Source organism: Fundulus heteroclitus, chromosome 24, assembly GCF_011125445.2.
Source record: "Fundulus heteroclitus isolate FHET01 chromosome 24, MU-UCD_Fhet_4.1, whole genome shotgun sequence".
NCBI classification, from domain to species: Eukaryota; Metazoa; Chordata; class Actinopteri; order Cyprinodontiformes; family Fundulidae; genus Fundulus; species Fundulus heteroclitus.
Genome location: NC_046384.1, coordinates 24,612,315 through 24,636,738, shown reverse-complemented (window position 1 = coordinate 24,636,738; position 24,424 = coordinate 24,612,315). Strand labels below are relative to the sequence as shown.

General features: G+C 39.3%; 1 protein-coding gene across 1 annotated transcript in view; it reads left to right on the top strand.

Moving 5' to 3' along the window:
- Positions 1-11,299, top strand: part of LOC118556248 (receptor tyrosine-protein kinase erbB-4-like) — a 70,211-nt gene extending 58,912 nt beyond the window's left edge. The window contains exons 9-10 of the mRNA XM_036128249.1: positions 1,698-1,983; positions 2,594-11,299. Coding sequence (XP_035984142.1) covers positions 1,698-1,983; positions 2,594-3,420 — 1,113 coding nt within the window. The 3' untranslated portion in view covers positions 3,421-11,299. The remainder of the gene's footprint in view (positions 1-1,697; positions 1,984-2,593) is intronic.
- The last annotated feature ends 13,125 nt before the right edge of the window (positions 11,300-24,424 follow it).

The window sequence follows — 24,424 nt, the reverse complement described above, 5'->3', positions numbered from 1 at the left end:
GTTAGTTGGCCTGCCACATTGGAAAAAAAAAAAAACATATTTCTGACAGTCAAGCATAATGTGATGGTCTGGCTCTACAATGCTGCTTTAGGACTTCCTGGAACCGTAAATTCAGGTCTCTTCCATACCATTGCTGGGAACCATAAGTCAAGCGCACTTGGGTTAAGTGATAGGATGATGATCCAAAACACCCCAGTAAGTCCATCTCTGAATTGTTAAAAAAAAAAACAGATGTTTGAGTGACCTAATCAAAGAACGGCCATAAATCAAAATGAGTGAATCCTTTTCCACAGCAAAAACAACGTTAAGCGAGAATGTTCTTTTCAAAGCATCTAAATGAGAAAAACTAAAGTTTATAGATCAATGAAATAATTTGATACTCAAATGTCAAATGTGTTTTCATTTCTGCGGGTTTCACTCACTTCCTTATTTTGCACTGCCTAAGCCATTGTCCTTTAGAAGTACTCAAGGTGGGAAAGAGCTTGCAATACACCAGTGATTTTCTTCTGCTAATGCTTTAGCTGCATCATTTCCATTCCAGTGCTCTGGCTTAAATCTGGACTCTTTATGCACTCAGGTCCCCAGGCCCCGAGTTTCATTACTCAGCGCCTTCTAAGCAAATACATCCCCCCTTAAAAGGCCCGAGCCGTTTACTAATAGACAATAAGAGCAGGCTAATGCAGCATACACCTTGTGCTACTGGAACATGGCTCTGCATCTTATGCAGCTTTAACCCCTGCAATCAGCAAGTCTCGTCTTACAGGGCACCGGTGTTGAAGGTCAATAACTCCATCTCTGTTTTGATTGTCCAGTCAAACAGGGAAATAATTCATCTTTAAACTGCCTTCCTTTGAAAGTAAAATCTAGTTACTTTTTATACCTCTGCAGACGTGGTCTCACAGTTATCTGAGTCGATTTGCTTTCATGCTTAGAAAAGAGGAGCAGATAATGGCTTGCTTTGAAGCAGCAATGAGTAAGAAATTTGGAGGAGGAGGCAGCTGATTGCAGGGGAGGTTAGACTGTAGGAGGAGGTGGACGAATGTAACCCCAGGACATTTACTTTTCTTGTTGTCTTATGTTGCTCTGCTTCTTAAAATTGTTGCTTTGCGCTCACCGTTTGCACAAGTGCAGAAGAGCTGGCCCGGATTAAACAGCCCACGGCGAGCCAACGCAGACCCGCAAGAAGCCCTCTGCTTTGTGTGTCATGTTTTGTGTTTTCTTCTGGGGATGTTTGTTCTTTTTTGAAGTTCCGGTGTTAGAATTGCTACTTTGCCCGATTGCCCTTCATGGTCCCTAAAGATTTTTCCAGACTTAAATTCCAAATTTATTCAAACACAAAACAAAGGTCTGAATGATGTCTTTGCCAGTTTTTTTTTCTTTTTTTTCTTTAAAAGGTCACTATGAAGGTATTACAAAAGAGGTCAGGAATTAAATATGGAACCTTGAAAAGAACAATGGATGGATTTCTATATGTATTGAGGCTCTTACAATATAATCCAATAAAATTCCATACTTTTCCTGACTAGGTAGGCATCCTGTACTTTAATTAACGGCTGTATAAGTTAAATTTGTGAATTTGTCATTAAGAATAACTGGCTCTTACAATAAATATCCCTTATATTCATTATTCTTATCTGTAGTGTGAACAGCAGTGTTTTCTACTATTTAAGAAATCCATTTTTTTTTTTTTACCACAGAACCAGTTTGGCTATCGGGATGGCGGCCCAAATGCGGTGGATGGAGCCCTGGCCGGTGCCCAAGGCGGTGGGAATCAGGAGGCTTCGGGTAGCCAGGTTCCCGCTCTGGACGACCAGCGCTGCAATGGCAGCCTGCATAAAAAGAGCCAGAGCCAAGCTGTGGGGGAAGACAGCGGGGCCCAGAGATACAGCGCCGACCCCACGGTCTTCCTGGGGGAGAGAACTTCTAGAGGGGACACTGATGAGGATGGCTATATGACGGCAGTGAAAGACAAGAGTTCCTCAGGTACTCCAAGTGAAAACACAGAATAATTAATTTAGCAACAAAGACGAAGCATTATGGTTGATCTTGACTTTGTTTTGCCATGCCTTTACTTGTTGCATCAGTGAATGCAACCTTTTTGTAGTACTGTTTGCCCGTTGCTTTGCTTGCTTATTTCATCTTCATTGTATTGATTAAGATTCCTGCTGAGTTTGCATCAACAGGGGTTTGTGACAGTTACTACTACAGGCTTTGCTTTGCCTTTGATCATAATTCAGTCCACCAGGCCTTTCTTTGATTCTTGAGCTGCCTCAAATGTAACAAAGCCCGAAGCAAAACACATCTAGAGCAAAGCTGAGGAGTTCCAGACTGGGTGAAATTGACAGTTTGCAACTCACTATTACGATGCTTGGAAGCAGCAAAAAAGGGTCCCATGTGATTGCCACTTTGACCCCCAGCAGATGGAGTTTCCACTGTTGGAGTTCTGTCCGTCTGGTCCTCAGGGGCTACCATCATTGCCATTATACAACCCTTTTTAGTCACTGATCCTTCTTGCACTTTTTAAATTCTACAGATTTTTATTTAGTTTTCATCTCATGAATTCTTTATCTTCTCTCTCTCATCTGTCCTGCAGAGTATCTGAACCCTGTTGAGGAGAACCCCTTTGTGTCCAGACGTAAAAATGGTGAGATCCATGCTTTGGACAACCCTGGGTACCATAGCACCCCCAACAGTCAACCTAAAGGAGAAGATGAGTACATCAATGAGCCCCTCTATCTCAACACCTTCCACAGTCCTGCTGAGATGGGCCTCGAAACCCTGAGGAGAAATGGTATACCCTTACCCAACCTGCCTCCTTCTTCCATCTCAGCCTCAACACCAGGCTCGCACCTCCCACTTACAATTCAGACCAGTCTGCCCCACTACCCTCTGCCCTCTGTACAACCATCTCCAGCTGGCCTGCCCTGCCTCCATGGTCCAGCTGCTCACATCCTCCATGCCCACAACACTGTCAAGCAGCCTGGAAATCCAGGTGGCTCCATCGCTCATAGCCAAACAGGAACTTCTGCTCAATCCCAAGTGAGCCAATCGGGTTCCCTGTCCACTTCGGCAACCATCGGGCATTGTAGCTTGCCGGCCTACCAGAGCTACGCCACCTCACATCCTGGGAGCCTGCTAAAGCATGGAGGGCATACATCAGGGAAGACCAGCGGGAAGAGGCTCAAAGTAACCTTTGACAATCCTGAATACTGGCAGCACAGCTTGCCTCCAAAGTCATCCATACAGGTGGCCCCTGATGGGGCCCAGGGAGGCACTGCCAATGCCAAGCTGTTCTACAAGCAGAATGGACACATACGGCCAGCGGTAGCTGAAAACTCTGAGTACATGTCTGAATTTGCTCTGAAGGCGGGCACCGTTCTGCCACCTCCTCCCTACAGGCAGCGAAACACTGTGGTCTAGATTTCCCCCCAATTTTGCTCTTGCCTCCTGCCACCCAGACATCCTTTCTGGTTCCACCATCAGTGGCATCGTACAAAGCCCTGCCCCAACTCTTTCCAGATAATGTGCCATCCGCTGTAGCAACATCCAAAGGGGTTGGACAAGTACAACCAACTCGGACAGCTTGTCTATACCCTGTCCAGTCCATTTCTGTTTTGTAGATAGAGACTATCCTCCAACTCACTGAGATGGTTATGGCAAGAAAGATCAGACAGAGAACGGTTGAGGGACTCAATGATGTTGCACCAAGGCAGATGCACAACTCTCAGACATAAAGGATCAAGCTTTGGGGACATAAACTCACTGCCAGCCACGTCAGTGTCACATTTGTGAGAGAAACAGGACTTCTGTTATCTTCCAGCAAAACAAAAAGCCAGAGGATGAGCAATAGATTCTTAAATAAGAAAGCAATGGCCGATTTGTCACGTTTTGCAAGCGTGAGGTGGGGAAACAAAGCAAAATGCGGGCAAAGGAGGCACAGTTCGTTTTAGCTTGCGGAAAGAGCAACATAAAAAGACTTATGAGTCATATTCAGTGTTTTTGCCTTCCGAATTATACCGCGTGTTCTTGGATTTTCCATCAAATATGTGAAACTCATCTAATCCCACTGTTACTGTGATAATGTGATGGCCTGAACTACGATGATCTCTTCTGTCTGTAGTTCAACCACAGACTGTAAACCATCGCCTGAAAATATCCAGGGCTTGTTTGATTGTTTTTTGCTGGACTTCTGTAAACTTGTTGACAATGATCAAAATCTGATTCAAGGAAAGGAAATACACTGTTATTACTTTTCTATACATGGTTTCAGTGCTGAAAAGTTTAATTTTCTACACTGGTTTTCCCATCACACCACAGAGACTAACTTTGATGAGTAAATGTTTTTATGGAAATTGCTGCGTACAGCCAAATTGTGTGTGAAGATCATCCAAAAAGAGGCAGAACTCAAACTGGTGATCACAGGGAGCGAGAACGCTAGAAAGAAAAACATCTACTAAGAGGGCGAGGGAAGGTTCCTACAAGCCGACTAATGAAGACCTCAAGGAATGAAGGAGACAGCACCAGCACAGCACAGTAAAACATACTGCTTTTTAATGTGTGGATCTGGGTTTGCATCAGTGTGATTGGGATGAGTGTGTGTTCCAGCAAGCCAGTCGGACCCCTTTGAGAAAGAGAAAACATCGCAGTGGCAGTGTAATTGACAGCTACAGATAATAACCAGCAGTAGGCTTAAACAAGGCTTTTAAATGTGTGGATACTGACAAATTAAGAGTCAATTAAAAGCTCTTGGAATGGCAACAAATCTCCTGAAACACTTCAGAGTCTTCGCAAATCAGCCTTTTCTTGTCAGGAATGCATGGTTTTACACCGGATTTGTTGACATACCCTGTGCAGTATTACCTTTTGTTTTACTTGGTTTAGTGATCCTGGCCGTTGTGAAAAGTTGACAAAAACCATGTTCTTTTAATGTTCTCACAGCCATTTCAATACAATTTCTTATTGAACTCGTCAATGGCATCATGCAAATCAGAATGGGGACCCAGATCAACATCAATGTATTATCGCCATTTCATACTCAGAAAAACACCAACATCTTGAACTCTTTCTTTAAGTTACATGACCTTCACCTGCACCAAGAGGCATTTTTTTTTTCTACCTAACGGTTGCTGCGAGGTTGCAGTGAGGCGGTATCTTCAGCAACATAACTGACTGTGCTTTTCAGGACTGGAAAGATATCCAAACAGTTACCATAACGTTAGAACATTTCTTTTTTAAATGTTGTCATTTTTACCTAAGTAGTTTCAAATCTAGTAGAGACAGCACTCCCGTCTTCAGTTTGGTTGCTCAAATTGTTTATGTGAAAATGCTCAGACGTTACTTTCTTTACTTAGTGTTTCCTAGATAAAACCTTATGAATATGAGGTTTATTAAGCATTACAAGAGAGACAAAACTCCTCCAACTCCAGAGTTTGTTATTGATTCATGACTTCTCAACACCCCAAGAGCCAAATCAAGGACCAATGCATTTTACTATTTTATTTACTTAGTTTTGCTTTTATAAACCGATTAGTTTTACTGTATGCTTAAAGAACTTTACATGACATACCAGCCACATATCATCACTTACTGCACCCTCCACACTTATCGGCAAGCCTGGTAAAGATGTGTAGAAAGCTTTCACTAACATCTAACACGCTGTTGGTTACGATAACATTTCCAATCATTATTTGGATTTTTGACTAAAGTTAAAAAGACAGCAGATTTACTGGCTGATTTCAAGTGAATGTGCTTCATAAGTGTGATGGATTGTGCTCCTTTATTTATTATTTTCAGATATATTTCCCGTTGCGAAAAGCACAATCAGCTGAAGTTATCTTTCTTGTAAGCAAGGGAAAAATGTAGAAGCCTTCTTTCAGCCAGCTGGCTGACAGTGCACGGGATCAGAAAGCATCTGGTCATAAAGTTCTCTTGTATTTCTTTAAAGGGACTTTAAAGTGTAGGAATGAATCATAAAAAAAATATTTTGCAGGTTAGAAAGGGAAATTCTGAACTTTACTGCCCCTCTGAGCTCTGTTGTTATTGCGGTTAAGAGCAAAGGACACCATGGCATCAGACATGTGTCAAAGAATGCACCTCTGTTGATTTCTGGAAACAATGCACCCTGTGACCTCTGTTAAGTAGTCGGCACCCCAAGGAGGCAATCCTTTCTGAAACTGTTCAGGAGCATCATTCTAGCTCCTCTACCTGCTCCTCCCCTACCTTGTTTTGCTAGTTCTTCTATTGGTTGTGTGTTGGTCCGTTTCTGGTGGCTTTTTTTTTTTAAATACATTAAATCTTGTCATCATGGTTTAAAAAGATACATCCTAACAACTGATTTCTTGCAACTGGCGAACTCTAGACTAACAGTTTTAAGTTGTTTAAAATTGACATATTGAGCAACTGTTACACTATCGTAAATTAATTTCGGTGTAGTAAATAATTTCTCGGTATCTCTTTTATTGTAGACGCGCCACCTTCTGCCATAAACAAGTATCTGCATCTATCCAAAAGCCACGGAAATGTTCTCACTCTTTCAATGCTTGTCAGCGGCCTTATTTGATGCGCGATCAGCTCCTTGATCTTTCTTCTCAAGAGAACAGCCATTAGAGTCACTACTGATGCCTCTGCTGCCATCCAGCAAGAAAAGAAAACATGTTTTAAAAAGACTAACATTTTTCAGTTTGTAAAAACTGCTTTCATTGTTAAAACTGCTTTTCATGCAATGGAAAACTCCATCTAGTTTCTTGTTTACCTTATATGTATGCGTGTCTGTGAGGGTTGGACTATGCACATGTAAAGCTATATACAGTATGTTCTTCCTTTCCCTGGAGCACTTTGATCAAAGATGTGGGTAGAAAGTCTGTGTTTCTATACTGTCTCACTGAAATATTCAACTGCTTTCTCTGGTAGTTTGACGTTTAAGAAATCAGAAGCTTCAGCAAGAGTCCGAGGAAAGTAATGCGTTCACGAGTTCAATGGGGAGAAGGAAATACATTTAAATGTGTAGGATTCAAGGTTTCCATATGAACACATTGGCTAATTTATAAAGCAGTGTCTCATATCAACTTTTAAAACTCAAATTCTTTGAAACAGAGACAACATTTTATATTAACGTTAAATATTAATAGCATATTTCCACCTGTTTATACTGAGCAAAGAAATCAATAGTCAATACTAGAGTTTTAAATTTGAAAAAAAAAAGCCACACTGAGTATTAAATTGTTTTTTTTTTATTTGCACTTAATTAAACGACAGGCAAAGGCAGGATTATAAACAATGCGAAATTTGTTAAAAAAACATTGTAGTTCAGACTAGACTGTGTGAGTATCTCAGTTGTTGAAATGCAGAGAACCCATGGCAATCACAACTTTTAATGTCAGTTTTCATTGACCAATTGAAAAAAAGAACATTTAGAGTTGAGATTATCCCAGCTATGTTTTGTCTTCTAAAAACCTTGATAATCTTTCTGTGTCTATCAAAAATCTTTAGTTTTCTTTTTGTGAAAGAACTTGATTATTTCCCTTGCACTGACGACTCACATTTGAAATATATTTTACTTTGGTCTTGAGCTGTGTTACCTGCTGCCATGTAGCTGAACCCAAAGTCCATACATGCATGGGCCTCTTTGGAAAATATGACTTCCTGTAACACTTTTCATTTGGTTTTAGTTGCAAAATGCATCTGTTCAAAAATATTCTTTGCCAGTTTGTTTTGCTGGCACAGGAAATGGGGACAACCAGAAGGCAGCTTTATGTTTTTACAGACAGATCTTGTTCCGAACACAACAGTTTGGGCAGAGTTTATAATTTTTTTTTTCTTTTTTTTTTCGATTTTATTTTAGAACATACTCATACATATGTGAGTCTGGCAAAGGCTGATATATGTTTTGGAAAACCTTTCCTGGTTGGTGCTGCTGGCATGGAAGACAGCAAGACGATCTGTTCTAATAGAACTTTTTCAAGTTTTATTTGGGCCAAATTTTCATATGTTTAATTTAATTTTATGGCACTGTTTATTCTAAGCCACAAAACAAAGGCAAGTTACCGTACCTTGCTCCAAACAAAATAGCTTTTTAACACTTAAAATTGTACCATCACCAGTTTTGGCTACTGCTATGAGAAACCTGAACACACGAAGAAGGAACAGTCGTCGTTTTTTCTTCTTTTTGTCAACTACTTGATATATGCTAGCTTGGCCTGTTGGTCTAAATCAGTTTGTACTGTTAGCTACAACTAAACAGGAACCACAGGCTAATTCTGTCTTTGAAGGGGGTTTTTGGTTTTTAAAAAGAAAAAAAAGCACTACACAGTTGTGTCAAATGTGTTTTACTTAAGGACCTATACTCTCGTATGTATGAATTAGCTTGACGGATTTTGTTGTTTTTTAAGTATTCGGCTAAGGCAATTTTGGACTGTGAGTACAGAAAACTGGAAGGTACAGAAGTTTTCTCCGTATGGTCACAGAACTACTAAAATAATTGATTGTGCTGCTAATGTGTGTGTACTTGGCTAAACATTGAAAAATACAAATTACATTATTAACATTAGCCTTTTCCTAAATTTCTCTGTTAATCGTTTTGTACCAAAGGCACAGAGAGCTGGAAGGTAGGGACATTAATTCCATGTAATCAAAAGAAAAATTTCAGTTTTTGTCCAAAAACAGATTCAAACAAATGTTTAGGTTTTTCTTTGTTTGATAACATTCTCCTGTTAATGTGAACTTGGAAGAACTCTAACAATTGTTTTAGAAAAGCATTTCAATGAGTGTGTATGGCAGTAGTGTGAGGTTTTCATGTCGACAGAGATACAAAAAAAACCCAACAAAAAACAGAGCTACGCTAACTTTCACTTTCATTCCAAAAAAAGTAAAAAACAAAACAACTAGACTTGTTTTCAGAAGTTTGAAGACCAGTTGTTTTGGATTTTTTCCTTTTTTTGGAATGACCATGACCTGGATGACTGGGAATCTTCACCAGCAACTGTCACTTTACTTTTTAGAACCTAAAGTTGTATGAGTGAACTTGATCCAACTCTATATTTCCTTTTTTTTAAGTCAAGCCAGGTAATTTTGAAGGAATAGAAAACAAGACATCTGGTGTTTTCAAATGGACAAAGAGTTTTTAGAAGAAACCGAACCACACAAATAGTGTATCTTTTTTATAGCATCTTCAGAACTCATGTTTGCGTGAACCTGGCCTTATATTTTCAAGAAAGTGATCTGAATCAGTTTGTGTTTCAGAGACAGAAAACCAGAGACAGGTTAGTTATTGTTGTGTCGTTACAGGGACGTGTGTGTAAAAAGAAAAAGCATATCATGTATCACTGAACTTGTTCGGCCAAGTTCACTGATACGAGCTATACTTTATTTTATTTTGTTAGCTATTTCTCTAGATCTGTTTTACCTGTAGGTACAGAAAACCTTAAGGCAGTCTCATGAGATTTTTTTTGGATAGAGAATAAAAGTACAGCACCTACACAGATACTTTTTATATAGTTCTTCACTAAAGAACATAAAAGTGAACATGGCATAACTTTTTTCCCTTCTAAACCACTTTAGTACTGTAGACATAATAACTGGAAGATAGAAGCCTTGTATGGTCAAATGGACAGGAAAGAGAACAATAATACAGCTATTTATTTATATGTCATAATTTAAACACCTGCTCCTGAATATGTGAACTTGGCCAAACACTGACATTTATTATTTTTACTGAAGGCGACGGAGATGGGAAGCCATTACACTATATGCCATCTGCTGGAATGACTTTCTTTTGTTATTATTTGAAAAACTTGCTGACTTTTTTTTTTTTTTTTTTTGTTAAGAACCCACGCAAATATTTGTGAGCTTGGACCATGTAATTTAAATCTGTTTCTACTCTACGCGCAGAAAAACAGAAAGCATGAAAGACAGATATTTAAAAAATGTTTTATGTAATAGTCTAACTCTGTATATGTGAGAGGCCTACTACTGATTTTTTTAAAATAATATTTCACCTAATTTATTATCCGAAGCTAGACAACAAACTGAAACACCTCACTTGTTACCTTCCATTCAGGCTAAAGTGGTGTTTGATAGCAAATAATGTTTTCTTCTAGCAGAGTTCTGCCCTGTTCTTGGATGACAACACCACTGGAAGTTTTGTCCAGGGTACAACAAATATATCTTATATTTATATATAGTTAAACAGCACAAACTGGGACTTAATTTATCTGAAATATTTCAAGAGATGTGTGTGTGTGCGATGACGTTTTCTCCATGCTATCACGGACGTAGATTATCCACTGTTGTGTCACCTGCTGTACATTATTTAACTGGGTTGTAAATCTAGCTCCAAACTTTGCTTGTCTGGGTTTTAATAATTGCACAATGTATCATCTATATAAAAAGTCATCCTTGTTCTTTTCCACAATAAAACACCAGATCAGTGTAACTGTACAGAATCTGGAAGAGGGGGGTGTTCCTCCAAACTTTATCTACACATACTCCTACAGCAACAAATGTGAATAGTATTTTTCTAAAGCACTGCAAAGGCCGACATGGTGAATTTGTACAGAAGGGAAGCGATGCTTTGAATTTATATCGGCCTTCTCTCGGACTTTTCTCCTGCTTATCACGACTTGTACAAAAAGAGACTTACATATTTGCTTTATGTGAGCGTGTCTTTGGACTAATGGGGATTTGTTTTTAAAAGTGCTTGTTGACCTTTTTATCATGTACAATTGTTCAGTGGCCCTACTCCAAGCCTCGGTAGCTGTCCTCATGTATTATTTTGTTTTGTGTAAACACTTAAACTTTATAATAGTTCTGGAGGCAAGCTGATCAATGTAATTTAATATTTCATTTCCTTTGTATTTGCCAGATTAACCCACCCATATTTACAAATCTATTTTCCTCCATAAGTCCTTTTATTTATCATCATAACTGTGAAACCAGTGCTGCCAACTAACATAGACAGTGCTACTTGCTCTGCTTAGTTTCTATTAAATATATTACTGAGCCAAGTCTACCTTCATCCTTTTCCTGAAATGCAGAGCACATCTTTCCCAAACCAGCTTCTTTCCCTTTTCATTTCCGATTTATTTTGCATGCTTTTGGAGGCGATACAATGGAGAGAATTTGCTGCTCTTCTTCGCCCTCTGACATGTCTCTCTTATCAATTGTCATTGGTGACTATCTTTCTCCAAGTCCTTTGAAATCACACCCAAAGCTTTATATCAGAGAAATACCCTTCCTCATGTTTGTTACATGAATCTGTCAAAAGTATATTTTTAATTTAATATAAATAAAGATTGATTCTGTATTTTTGTGGTCTTTTTGTTCTGATTCTTTAGTGGAACATCTATGAATGTTCAAATTGAGTAAATACAAGTTTAAATACCTTCTTGTTTTATTGGGCTAAACATTATTTTGAAGCAAAGTTGGTTTTGAGGAATTGGAAATGTACCAAAAGTATTTGGGCCCTTGCAGATTTGTTTTTTTCTGTTTTTGTCACATTTCAAATCATCAAGCTAAATTTAATATGAGACAGACATAAATTGAGTGAAAACAAAAGAAAAAAAGGTAAGTAGCTGTCTAAACCAACTCATGTTTGTCTAGTTTAGTTTATTCAATCTTGAACACAATAAATATTATAATCAACCTTCAGTCAAAAGTTCATCAAAGTACCCCATGAAGTTGACCTTTCATGGGCCAAATGGTAAATGGCTTGTACTTGTATTGTGATCTAACTAGTCCGACGACCCAAAGCGTTCACACTACAATCATTCATCCATTCACACCCTGATGGTGGTGAGCTATGTTAGTAGCCACAGCTGCCCTGGGGCAGACTGACAGAGGCAAGGCTGCCATACATTGGTGCCACCGGGCCCCTGTACCACTGTTAGCAGGCAATCCGGGTGTCTTGCCCAGGGACACAATGACAGACAGTTGGTGTGAGGGATTGAACCGGCAACCCGCCAATTGGAAGACGAACTCCCTATGTCCGCCCTCAATAGAACTCTATTGTGGGGAAGAAAAAGAGCTTTGGACTGCTGTGCCGATTTCGGACAGTCTAACTCCGACGTCATTACGCAACAGAAATCCACATGGATGATGGGAATCAAATCCTGGCCTACAGCCTTTCAAAATTTAACTACAAATTGCGCCCTCTCTTCTCTCCGTACATGTTTATTGCTTTCTTGAGGTGGGCTGTGCTTATACATGATGCTACGCAAAGGATTGTGGGAGTTCTTATAGCTCCTTAGGGCCAGTAAAAGACATCCCGACATTCCTAGGCTAGACTAGCCGTAAGAGGAAGCATACTGGCTGTTTGTTTTCCTACCTCCTTCCTTACTGACTGCACTGTTCAAACAACACTTATCATGGCAACCGCTGACTTCCACATTGGGTAAAGAGTCCTCACCCAATAAGGGGATTCAAGTGTCAAGTGTGACGGTTCTATTGATTACGACAAGTCGTGCAGGTTCTGAAGAAACGAAGACCGTCACACTACCACCACCTTTAAAGGCTGTGGGTAAGATGCAAGTTTAAAGAACATTTTCCGTAATCTGGATGAGAGAATGATGTGTTGCTTTTGAATGTGAGATGTGACAAAAAAGAAAAAACAGAGGAAATATTTAATGCGGCTCCTTCCATTCCTTCAAATCATCAGTGTGCTACATTGATATATTCAAGTAAAGAATTTGTTTTATTTCCTGAAGTTTTTTAATTAAACAAGGTTATTTTTGATTGGAAACCTTGAACTGAACATGGCTCATTGGGTAAACCTTAAAGGAAGCTTTTAACAGTAAGTGAACAGATGACTCAAACAGAAAACAAACAAGCTGCTCCCCCCTTACATACTCCCTCAGGATTGTACCATTGTAGCTAACAATCTTCAACCACGATTCATCTGTAAAAGTCTGAAATATAATTTTAGTGTTCTCTAGTTTGAATAAGCATGGAACCCTTTATATTTTCTAACCTTTGTGTCCTATCCTGCTATCTAAATGCTATGTTCCTCCTAATTCTCTTCCTTCCGTATGTGTTTTCTTTGTTTATTATTTGTCCTTCATTTCTTTCACTCCTTTCCTTCCTTAATCATGTCATTCTTCATTGTTTTATTGTGTCCCACCTACCTTCTCCAAAGGGCAATTTCATCACATTCTTGGGCCCTTCCTTTTATCCCTTTACTTTTTACTTTTTATTTTTCCTTTTCTTCCCTATTGGCCATCCCTGCTTTTCTCCATAGCTTTCTTTCCTTCCCTAAGTCCATCTTTTAAATATGTTCTTCATTTCCTTCCTTCCCTATCATCCTTGTCTTATTATTTCTTTCATTCCTTGAGTCCTTACTTTCTCGCTTTCCTTGAGTCATTTTCCCTCCCTTCCTTTTGCCTTGTCCTTCTAGTCTTTGTTCCTTGTGTCCTCCCTGCTTCCCATAAACTGAGCAGAACATGAAGCCAACGCTCTGTTGTTGAACTTGATGGCTTCAGTAATACAACTCAACAGAGGTTGTCTTTAATTCAAACAAGTTATAGTGCGCTTATTTTGACCCGCGCCTTAAGAATAACACCACAGAAGTTGGACTGGAGACACGATTTCTGCACCGCGGCACACTTTCATGCTCAAAAGGACTTGCAGATGAAGACCAGCCACATCAAACGGTCTGCAGTGTTCTCCTCTGAAGAGTTCGCCTACGACCAGCTGATATGTGGATATAACATTTTGCTCTCGTTTTTCTCCTGCCTCGCGCTGCGCTTAATCCGCTGTTTACCCGAGTGTTGGTTATGTAAACTGGCATCGACAACATTGTTTGCTATGCAGCGCTCCTCCACTGCCGCTTCCATTTCTTGGCTTTCATTTCCATCATAAATAATACAAAACTGTCCAGTGGCAGAATATGAGCTTTCTGAAGTTACTGCTATTAATACTAATAAGGCAACGGCTTGCTTAAAGTAAACACTGTTTATGAAGAGAAGTCTCCCCCCCCCACACATTTCCTTCTTTGCTTTTTTATCCTCTGTTCATCTCCTCAGAGCACTGAGACTCAATTAGTAAGCACATCTAGTTCCACTATAGTAAGTTAGGGAGGGAGGGGGTGTTTTGCTGCAGAGGAACAGTATTTGAACTTGTTCCCGCAATATTTCTTTAAAGCTGCACATTTAAAAGCTATATAAAGTCTGCAGTTCAGAAAAATACATTTTCTTTCTAAAAATGGTTTATTCAAAACCCACATGCCCGTGCCTTGCTAGACTTACAGTTATGCTATATGATTTCTGTTTATTAGGTGACTTATGAAGACATCTGATAGCTTTGGATTTAATTTGCGGTCTCAGAGTAGAGGGGTCTGCATCACAATGAGTCAGGAGGAGTCAAAATTGTGGGAAGCTCATAGTAGCCATTTGTATGTAGTATTAAATAAATGTATCATCTGAACACAGTTTGAACATTGAAGGACCAATGAATCGTGAACCTTGCCTTTCGGCTCGGCTCCTGTTTCAATATAATAGACAGGAATAATGTCCTTATTACGGCAATGGGAGATTAATTACTTTATACTGTAATTTAATTTTTACTGCAATGTACAAGCTGCATGCAACAAAATTTCTTCTGTGCATACAAAATGACAAATAAAGTTGTCTAAGTCTAAGTCTAAATTGGAATGTATGTTTTTGTCCAATTTATTTTGTTTGAAATTAAAATAAATTCACTATTTATCTATTACTTCATGCTACCATAAGATGTAAACGAGATAACTTTAGATATCTGGCAATTATTTGTCGATACTTCAACGTTAGACCTTATGTTCTCTCTCTGTATATTCTCTTTATAAAAGCTACATCTGGCCTGGTGTTCTGTTGAGCTGTGTCAGCATCCTAGAGGGGGAGTCAGCTTCTCTCTCTCTCTCTCTCTCTCTCTCTCTCTCTCTCTCTCTCTCTCTCTCTCTCTCTCTCTCTCTCTCTCTCTCTCCTCACAGCTTATCTACTTAGCTGTTTCTCTCCTAGATGAAGTCACTGGAGGAACAAGTACTGCCATTACCTTTGACTTTTCTTTTACATAGCAAGTACCACTGGATCAGTGCTTCTGTGTTCTTTTGTGCTCTGTCTCATCAAACCTGCTCCTTCCATTCCAGTCATGGGAGATGGCCATTCACACTTAGCCTGGTTTTGGCTCTTCTTCTTCCTGCTGTAGGGGAGTTTTTCCTCTCCACTGTTGCTTCATGCAAGCTCGGTATGAGGACTTGCTGCAAAAATCAACAACACAATACAACAACTTGGGGAGATCCAGGAGAACTGAATGCTACAAGTCAATGACTTGGTGCATTATCCTGAGTTTGAAAACTTTTGAACTAGTTTGAATTTTAAACTGAACTTGGCTGCATTGTTTATTAAAGTGACCAGCCACAGAAAAAACAGGAACAAGTCTCCCCATGGTTGTTTTGAGTCATTTACATTCTGAAAGAATGTTGTCTAAGCTTTCCAATGATTCAATTCAATTCAATTCCAATTCAATTTTATTTATATAGCGGCAAATCATGAAACATGTCATCTCAAGGCACTTTACAAAATCAAGTTCAATCATATTATACAGATTGGGTCAGATTATACAGATTGGTCAAAAATGTCCTATATAAGGAAACCAGTTGATTACATCAAAGTCCCGACAAGCAGCATTCACTCCTGGGGAACCGTAGATCTACAGGGAGAGTCGTCTGCATTGTACATGGCTTTGCTGCAATCCTTCATACTGAGCAAGCATGAAGCGACAGTGGGAAGAAAAACTCCCCATTAACAGGAAGGAAAACCTCCGGCAGAACCGGGCTCAGTATGAACGGTCATCTGCCTTGACCGACTGGGGTTACAGAAGACAGAGCAGAGACACAACAAGGCAGACAAAAAAGCACAGAAGCACACATTGATCTAGTAATCTGTTCTACAATAGATGGTAGTAGCGGGTGAGCCGTCTTCTCTGGATGATGTCATAGTTAACAGAACGCCAGACCAGATGTACCTACTATGAAGAAAAAGAGAGAGAGCAAAAAGTTAAAAGCTGAATTGACGACAGTCATTTCAATGTAATACAATGCAAAACTGGAGAACAATAGACTGAAGAACAGTAGAAATCAGTAGAGTGAGAAAATTAGACCCTGATGTCCTCCAGCAGCCTAGGCCTATCACAGCACAACTATAGAGATAGCTCAGGGTAACAAGAGCCACTCTAACTATAAGCTTTGTCAAAAAGGAAAGTTTTAAGATTAGTCTTAAAAATAGGGTGTCTGCCTCACGGACCAAAACTGGGAGTTGGTTCCACAGGAGAGGAGCCTGATAGCTAAAGGATCTGCCTCCCATTCTACTTTTAGAGACTCTAGGAACCACCAGCAGACCTGCAGTCTGAGAGCGAAGTGCTCTGTTAGGAACATACGGGGTAATCAGAGCTCTGATATATGATGGAGCTTGATTATTAAGGGCTTTATACGTTAGAAGGAGAATGATGTCAAACTTGTGGAACTCAACAAAGAATTAAATATGACCATTTGAATTTTGGCACTCTGCAAAGAAAATTAGTGAGAAATCAGGGATTAAAGTTTCTTTAGAATCACTCCCAGCCAGGTTAAATATCAAGTTTAAACACAAAGTTTACTGTTTTAAAACATTCCAAACTGTAATTTAAAGCACTGAGGGGTTTCTTCCTAACTTCAACAAGCATATTTTGCCATAAAACGAAAATCACTATTTTCTCAGGGTTTTTCACTTTTCTCAGTTTGTGCTCTGCCTGCTTGTTTGTAATTTTACTGTGGCAACTGGATTGAATTTTCATTGTTTGTGAAGTGCCTTGAGACATGTGTTGTGAACTGGTTCTATAAAACAAACTGGACTGAATTAAATTGAACTTCAAATTGCGAACCAATGTACCTTAAAGCTATAGTTGGTAATCCTGCTCAGAGACACTTTTTGTTATACTAGGTAAAATGGTCTTTCCATCCTGAAAGTAGTCAATACATTATGTATTTAGAAAAAGGAGATTAACAAGACTATCTCTGTGAGAGTTGCAGTCCTATAAAAATCCTAACCAATCCTTCCTTTCAGTGCAAAGGGCTGGGATTTGTCAGTTTTGGTTCTGCCGTCACCTCCTGCTGTCCCTCGAGTTTCAGGGGAATCACCTTCTCTATTGTTTGTCCCACATGCCAATGATTCTGACACGCTCATGTAAACGCCAGTGTGCATACACGTTCCTTGTTAGTTTCCGCTTGATGGCCGTGCATGCACACTTCTAGTGTTTATGTATCCGGTCAGCTTAGTGGTTAGCTAAGCGGTTGGCTTCGGTGTTAGCTGTTCATTGTAGCTCCACTCCTCTCACTGTATACTTTGAACACAGCTGAGAGTCACAAACAGCAAACTGCGTACACGTTTATGAGGAGAAGAGGAAGGCCTCAGTACAGCGAAATAAGACCGGAGTGGAGTTGGGAGACTTTTCACGCAATCCCCCTGAAGAGAAGAAGAGCAGGTAAGACGATCTTGCACATGTGCAGTTATTGACTCGGGGAAACTTTCGAAAAAAATTGATGACTCTGCTTTTATACTTCAAACCCCAATAACTGAACTGTTGCTGTACCTACTGAAGGCTGTGGCTAAAAGACCATAACTTAACCAGAAAGCAAAAAGCAAATGCAAAAACATGGATTAGGTTCCAAAATTACAAAAAGGTTAAGTAACAAGAGTCAGCTCTCCCGTTGTCCAACCTGCATGAGAAACAAGATTAATTCTGGTCAAAGATTGCAAGCACACGTCCTGCTTTAGTGATACAAAGACCAACTCGGACTTATCCCTGGGGGGATTACCCACTAAATGCCTTGGGTGACACAAATCTGAAATTGATTACTTTCCTCCACCTGGTTTAACAGGCAGGTTCATTCTTTTTACAGAACTTCTTTGTGGTTTATAATCTTTGTACTTGGCATGTACTTGACAATGCTGTTTGACAGTATTGTCAGTTGCTTATAAAAAGCAACTGACAAATCTTAATGTGACTGTGAAGCCATTATGAAGCAAAATACAGTACTTTGCTCAACTGCCAACAAGATTAATTGTCCTCCTGGCATGTGTCATTGTGCTAAATTCTTTTTCACGGTGTTATAAACCCTACCTTTCTTCAGTAAAAGTTGTAAAGAAACTCTAAATATTGTACTTTTCTATCATTATGAGGAAAGTCCCCCATGAATATGACTGTTATACATAAACCTACAGGAACTAGGGAAGCATATCTCCTTAGAAGACAGACAATATCTTTCATACTCGATTCTCAACTTAACATGTTAGCAATTTATTGGTGCAAGAGAACAATAAACATTCTTTCATCTTCTATGTATTATCCAACAGCCTCCTCCAGCAGAGGGACTCTCAAGCAAGATGAGCTAAAAAGCCCTCTCAGAAGACACTTCTAAGTTATCAACTTAACGTGTTCTGTACGCCTTGGTACATGTTGCATCAATGACTGAAACTAACCGACGACTATAATAACTCAGTTGGCACAGACGTCAGTCAAAGAGTAGTGTTTGCAGGTATGTAGGAAGTGGGAGCTTTTACAAGCATAGCATTTGTTTGATAATGCCACTTAAGGAGTCGTGAAATGTGCCGGAGTCAAGTTATGTTTTTTAAACAACTAAAAGGGTCTGCCAAGAAATGGGTTTATCACAGAATTGTTTTCTGAAATGTACTGTTATCTTAACAGTATATTCTGTCCCAAGACTCTCTCCAATTAGAACAGCAACCCTTTTCCCCAACACCCAAACCCTTTCCAACTGAAGAGGATGGCCTCAGAGTTAAAGGTGTTCATCATCACCTCAGCCTACACCTCAATCACACCAACACAGCTCAGTAGATCTGACAAAAAACAAACAAATCTGTTTGAAAAAGAAACGTCAAAAACAAAAAACTGCAATAATCTGTAATAGAGTTCAACTGTCATAGTATAATCTTTGTAAATAGTTCCTATTTGGAACATAGAGTTTAAATACTTATTTTGCTTTACACCATGGCATGGTAACAGTCGTCAATGACTGTTTATCACATGTTTTCTTAATATGCCTTGGCAAAGGAGTAGGGCTGTAAAACAGAAGGCATGGCAGTGACAGTTATTTTCTTCACATAGAAGTGGGCGTTTTATCGAAGAAGATGAAAGTTTGACCCAGAATAAATAGTCCATGGGGTCACCTAAAGAGGGCTGTGGACAAGAGAGTTCCTCACAGCAACAGAAATTTGGAGAGTTTCCAAGGAAGGGTGGGCAAATCATAACAAGTCAAAATGTGGGATGCTGACACTCTTACTAGTCAAAGACGACTAAATGCTGTTTTTCCATCAAAGGATTGCATTTTATTGGAGTTGCACAATATATGGAAATATTTTTGCAATTGTTGTAATGCTCTCCTTTTCTAATTCACTAAAACCCGGAATTTAAACAGGGGTGTGTATGCTTTTGAGATCCACTACATACAACTTTTTTGTTCTTTTGCAGCATTCAAATTGGCACACCCAAACTGGCTGTTCAACTTTTATTGGAAGTACTTTCTCAATTCCGGTAGTTTTATGATGCTTTGCATTTAATGCTAATCTGACATGATTGCTCTAACATAATGCTGTTTTTAATTTCAGACACTATATTCACACTTTAATAACATGGAACATCCTCCCAGTGCTGTGTAATGTGTAATTAAATTCAGAGTCTGCCCGCTACCATGTCTCAGTAATGCGGTTAAATATATGAAACATAAATCATAGTTAGCTCCCACCAGGGGGATGCATTCCCCTCTGTTGTGCTATGACTGCACACTTTATCATGCAGTTTGGTGGGTTATGTTCTCTTAGATTGGGTTTTAAAGCAGGAGGTATGTTTTATGTCCAAAATCAGAGGCAGCGCATGGCTTGAAGTGTAGAACGTTATGTGACACTCTAAAACCTAACATTACTTTAGCTCAGAAGTGTAATCTATTGCTATTTCCTAACAGTTGTGCCAAACATATAGTCAGTAGTCATTGACTGGAACTTCGTAGAAAATATCCAGTTGTTTTGTGTTGCTTTGTCAATCAACAGTTTACTAATTCGATCTTAGTAAAACCAAGGCAGTGGAATAAATTTGCATCCTCATTTTCGAAAAGTAGCCAAATAATTATTTAAAACTGCAAGCTGCAGTGGATGTTGGGTCAGTATTTTCCCACTGAGTTGATGAAAGCTTGTGAGACATGCTACTCCAGCTCCTTGCCCGAGGCTCACGCACAAGACAAGACCCAAAGAGACCCATCTGCAGTGAGCCGGTGAAGGCGCCCGGCCCGTTCTGTAGCCGAGGATTACTGTGTGGAAGAGGAAGAAAACGAGGGAGGAAGACAAGCTCCCGTGAGGCAACTTTGCCACACAGCATAGTAATCAGAGCCGGGATGGCGGCTGAGAGGTTGAGGAGGCAGCGGAAAAACAGGAGAGGAAGAGGAGAGGCCAAACAGAGGTAAAGGTTGGACACAACAGCCTGAGGCAGGCTGTCGAGGGCAGAGCGCTGCACAGATTCACCTCTGTGAGGGTTGCTAGAGCTGCTGTTGTATAAGTCCTAACAAACTGATAAAGAAGCCGAATGCTTCTGTACAAAATTCTACAACCATTAGGAAGCTCTGTTTGGATTAATACATTCATTACCCACTCAAAGATCGACAAGGCTAGCTTAAAGAACTATCCAAACTGTCTTTAAAGCTGAAAAAGATACCAAATGTATCACTTTAAACATTTACTCCGACTTAGTTTATTACTTATGCGATTCTGTCACTACGATTAGACAGAGGTATTGGTAAATATGCTTCTTGGTTAGTGAGTTAAAAGCTAAAAACTTCCACATAAGCAGTTTTCTTGACAGAAACAGCAAACAAACAGTTGCCCCTATTACTGTCAGAATCCAACTGCCAAACGAATATAACACAAGAACAGCTTAAATTGAACAAAACTGACATTGCAATGATTTTATCCAAAATTTAAATCCTGCTCTCAATGGCAATAGTCTCAAAATTATTCAATAGTGACATTTCACTGTATGTTAGAACGATGGCTGAGTTGGGAGAACTGTCCAAATAGTTCTGAGAAGAGATCATGGCCATACACAAATAAACAAAAGGATGCAAGGAAAGAATGTCCCTAGAAACATAGTTGTCACGTTTAAAGTTATATGGACATTGGCAGGAATGTTTGGGGTCTATACATCAGCAGTATTAAGGAGGTAAAAATAAGTAGGTGTATACATTTGGGCATGCTTATGTATTTGCCGTAAAGGCAAGTCTGTCAAATGCTTTAGTCTTCTATTTATAGAATAAAATGTTAGTGCTGATATTTTATTGCTTCTGATGCAAGATTTCCTTTCATTTCTGACTACACAATTTTACTGTGATGTTTCTGGCTTTTCTCTCCATATTCTAGCACTGACCTCTGGCATTGTGCACAAAGACAAACCTACACAGGAAGACTGACCAGAGGACAGAGATGGAGAGCTCTAATTTCCAGAAAGCTCACAAACCCCTGACATTCCTTCAAAGTTAATCTACTCCTATTCTTACACACAAAACTACACACACTTGCAGAAATGTTCTCTTCAAATATGTATGATATGGCGGTATATGGGCAAACCTCAGTTTTTGTTTTTCATCATTTTGTTTTTTGCACAAATCAGCAGCAGAGGTCTGAAAATTGCAAGCGAGGGGGGAAAAGGACAATTAAAGGTGCGGATGTGCACCGATTCCTTACATGGTGAGATTATGTGAAATTTATCAGATTCAACTGCCACCTCCTAAAAGGTTTCTGTTTGCGAGGGCACCGAACCTCTCCCTGCTCACTCCATCATATTTCAGTGTGTGTAATGCCATCAGCTACATTGCTAAAATAAAGAGGCCTGAAGATGTCCAGATGGTCTGCAGCACCTCTGCAATTTGTCAAAGAAAATGATTGCTGAGCAGTGTAAGAAATGAAGCAAATGCAGGCAGAAAGTTCTTATAAAGGGATGGGGTATTCTTTTATATTAGGCATTAATTGGATATTTTAGTCTTTGAGATTCGCTTTTAAAAGAGAAGCCAACCTCTGTTTCACACTAAACTACAAACCACTTTTAAGACATGCAAAATGAAGCACAAAGAAAATGGGTTCCTTCTGAGTTTCACCCTTAAGTCTGAACACTTTGATGTGGCCGTACAGAGTCAAGAAGGCAGCCACCGCCTACCTGCCTCCACTTTCATCCAGGAGTAAGCCTATAAGCCTACAGAGAGATTCCCACCAATGGTAGAAATTCACTGTAAAAGAAGAGTTGGGGTGTAATGAACAGAACTGCTGGGGGCTAAGAAGGAATATCACTGTATAGATCAAATTACTGTGCTAAAACATATATACCTGTTGTGTAAAGAAAGGACAGACTTTTTCAGCTCTAGGGTTGTAGAAGATTTAGGGTCTCATTTATAAAACATTGCATTGGATCTATACTAAAAGTCTATGTATGCCCAAAGACCGAAAATGACGTATGCCCCCCAAAAAATCCTGATTTATAAAACCATGCACACACACATACACCAGTAAGCAATTACCCTTTATAAAGCATAGCTGTGCCTGAATGTTTGAGTACAAAGTTCTGCCTCTACATTATCCACATTCAGCCAAAAGTGGTCAAAGCAAAGCACCTCATAATTGGCAATGTGTATTTAAATTAGCTGATCATTGTTATTTCATGGTTTACAATGGTAACCACGGAAAAAGAGGAAGGAAACTAGAAAAAAAAAATTCCACAAAATGTCTCTGTTGTTAAATGTTTAAGTCAGATGTTTAAAGTTCACCTTCCTCTTGAAGGTGAGTCTGGATTGTCATTCCAAGAACGGGTGAGATTGTCATCCCTCCTGGAGGCTGGTCATTATCTTACTAATCGTTATTTATCCCAAAGTGAAATACCCTACACCTGCAGAAGCCGGCCGCCCTTTACCTCCGACAAAATTATCGTGATTTTACATCACAAAGGATTTTGTTATAGAACATTGGTAAAATGGTTAAATGTTGTCAGTGGGAAAAGTTCAATTCAGACATGCGCTATCCCGGAAGTTTAGAGGGTGGAATACAGTTTATTATTTTCCCAAATTTTAAAAGGAGGCTAGAAAAATGTAAAGGATGGATTAAGACATGTGGCCAACCTCATGAGAAGCTGAACAGTACAGTGATCAACACTGCATTACCTTGTCTGTAGGAAAGTAACGCACTTCTTGTTCATTATTACTTTGTATGCTTAAAGATATATACGTACCCACGTTATATGCTTGTAAAAATACCAAAAACCATTTGATCATGATAAAATAAAGTTATATACACCAAGCCTACATCTTGATAATGTTTTGATGGTCCTTTTTGAGGCTAGAAAGAATCCAGCGCTGGGCACAATGAACAGTGATAAACAGATGTGCCGCCATGTCCTGACAGTATTGCAGAACTATCATAACGGCGCTTTGCTTAAATAATAAATCACTTCTATATAACGCCAGACTGAGCCTGACCTTTTGCAATGCCTTGCAGTAATGCAGCAGCTCGGCTGAATTACTGACCAACTGTTATTAATTAAATGCACCGATCTACAGCAACTTTAACAGCCTCTTATCAGAATGTTTACTCACGTCAGTCAACTTTGTAGTCACAACTCTGTAGTCACATCTTTGTTTTTCACTGACTCTTTGACCATTCTTCATTGTTTCACATGGAGATGCTAATAGCAGTTAGCTGCTACCTTGTTTTATCCCCTGCTGCACATGTACAGTGTTGTAATTCCTCTGTTATTGAAAATGAACATGAAAGGCTCCATTTACTAACAAATTGAGCAAAGACAAAGTGTAAAACGGCAATATAATAACTAATGTGCGAGCAGGACATGATCATATTTCATAACAACTTTGTATGCAACCAGAGTGAGGTACTGACATATAAATTAAAACAAGTCAAATAATGTGGCTATGCACCTTTAATGGTTTGATTAAAGGATAATACTTATCACTAGTTCTGCTGTGTTTTACGTGTCCTGAACATACAGAGCAACTTCTGGTTCCATAGACAGAATCTTTGTTAAGTATGATTAGTTAACAGGACTCCGATTTTGCACAAAGCATTTAATATGTTGTAAAGTCAGAGTTGCACTCCTAACACAAAATTTCACTGTAAATTATTGACATGGATAGCATGAAACATCTACTGCAGTCTGCAGTAACTATTTGAAGTTGCTAGTATATATCTTAAGTTGGGTATTAAAACATGGGCTTCAAATTCTATTTATCCGTGGTTACCTTGACTTGAATGACTTGATGTACATCTTGTTTGATTATTTTTTTCATGTTTTCTTTGCCTTAATGTTGATAGATAAGGCAAAAAAGGCTGCTGTTAACACTGTGTGCTTCACTATCATTTCC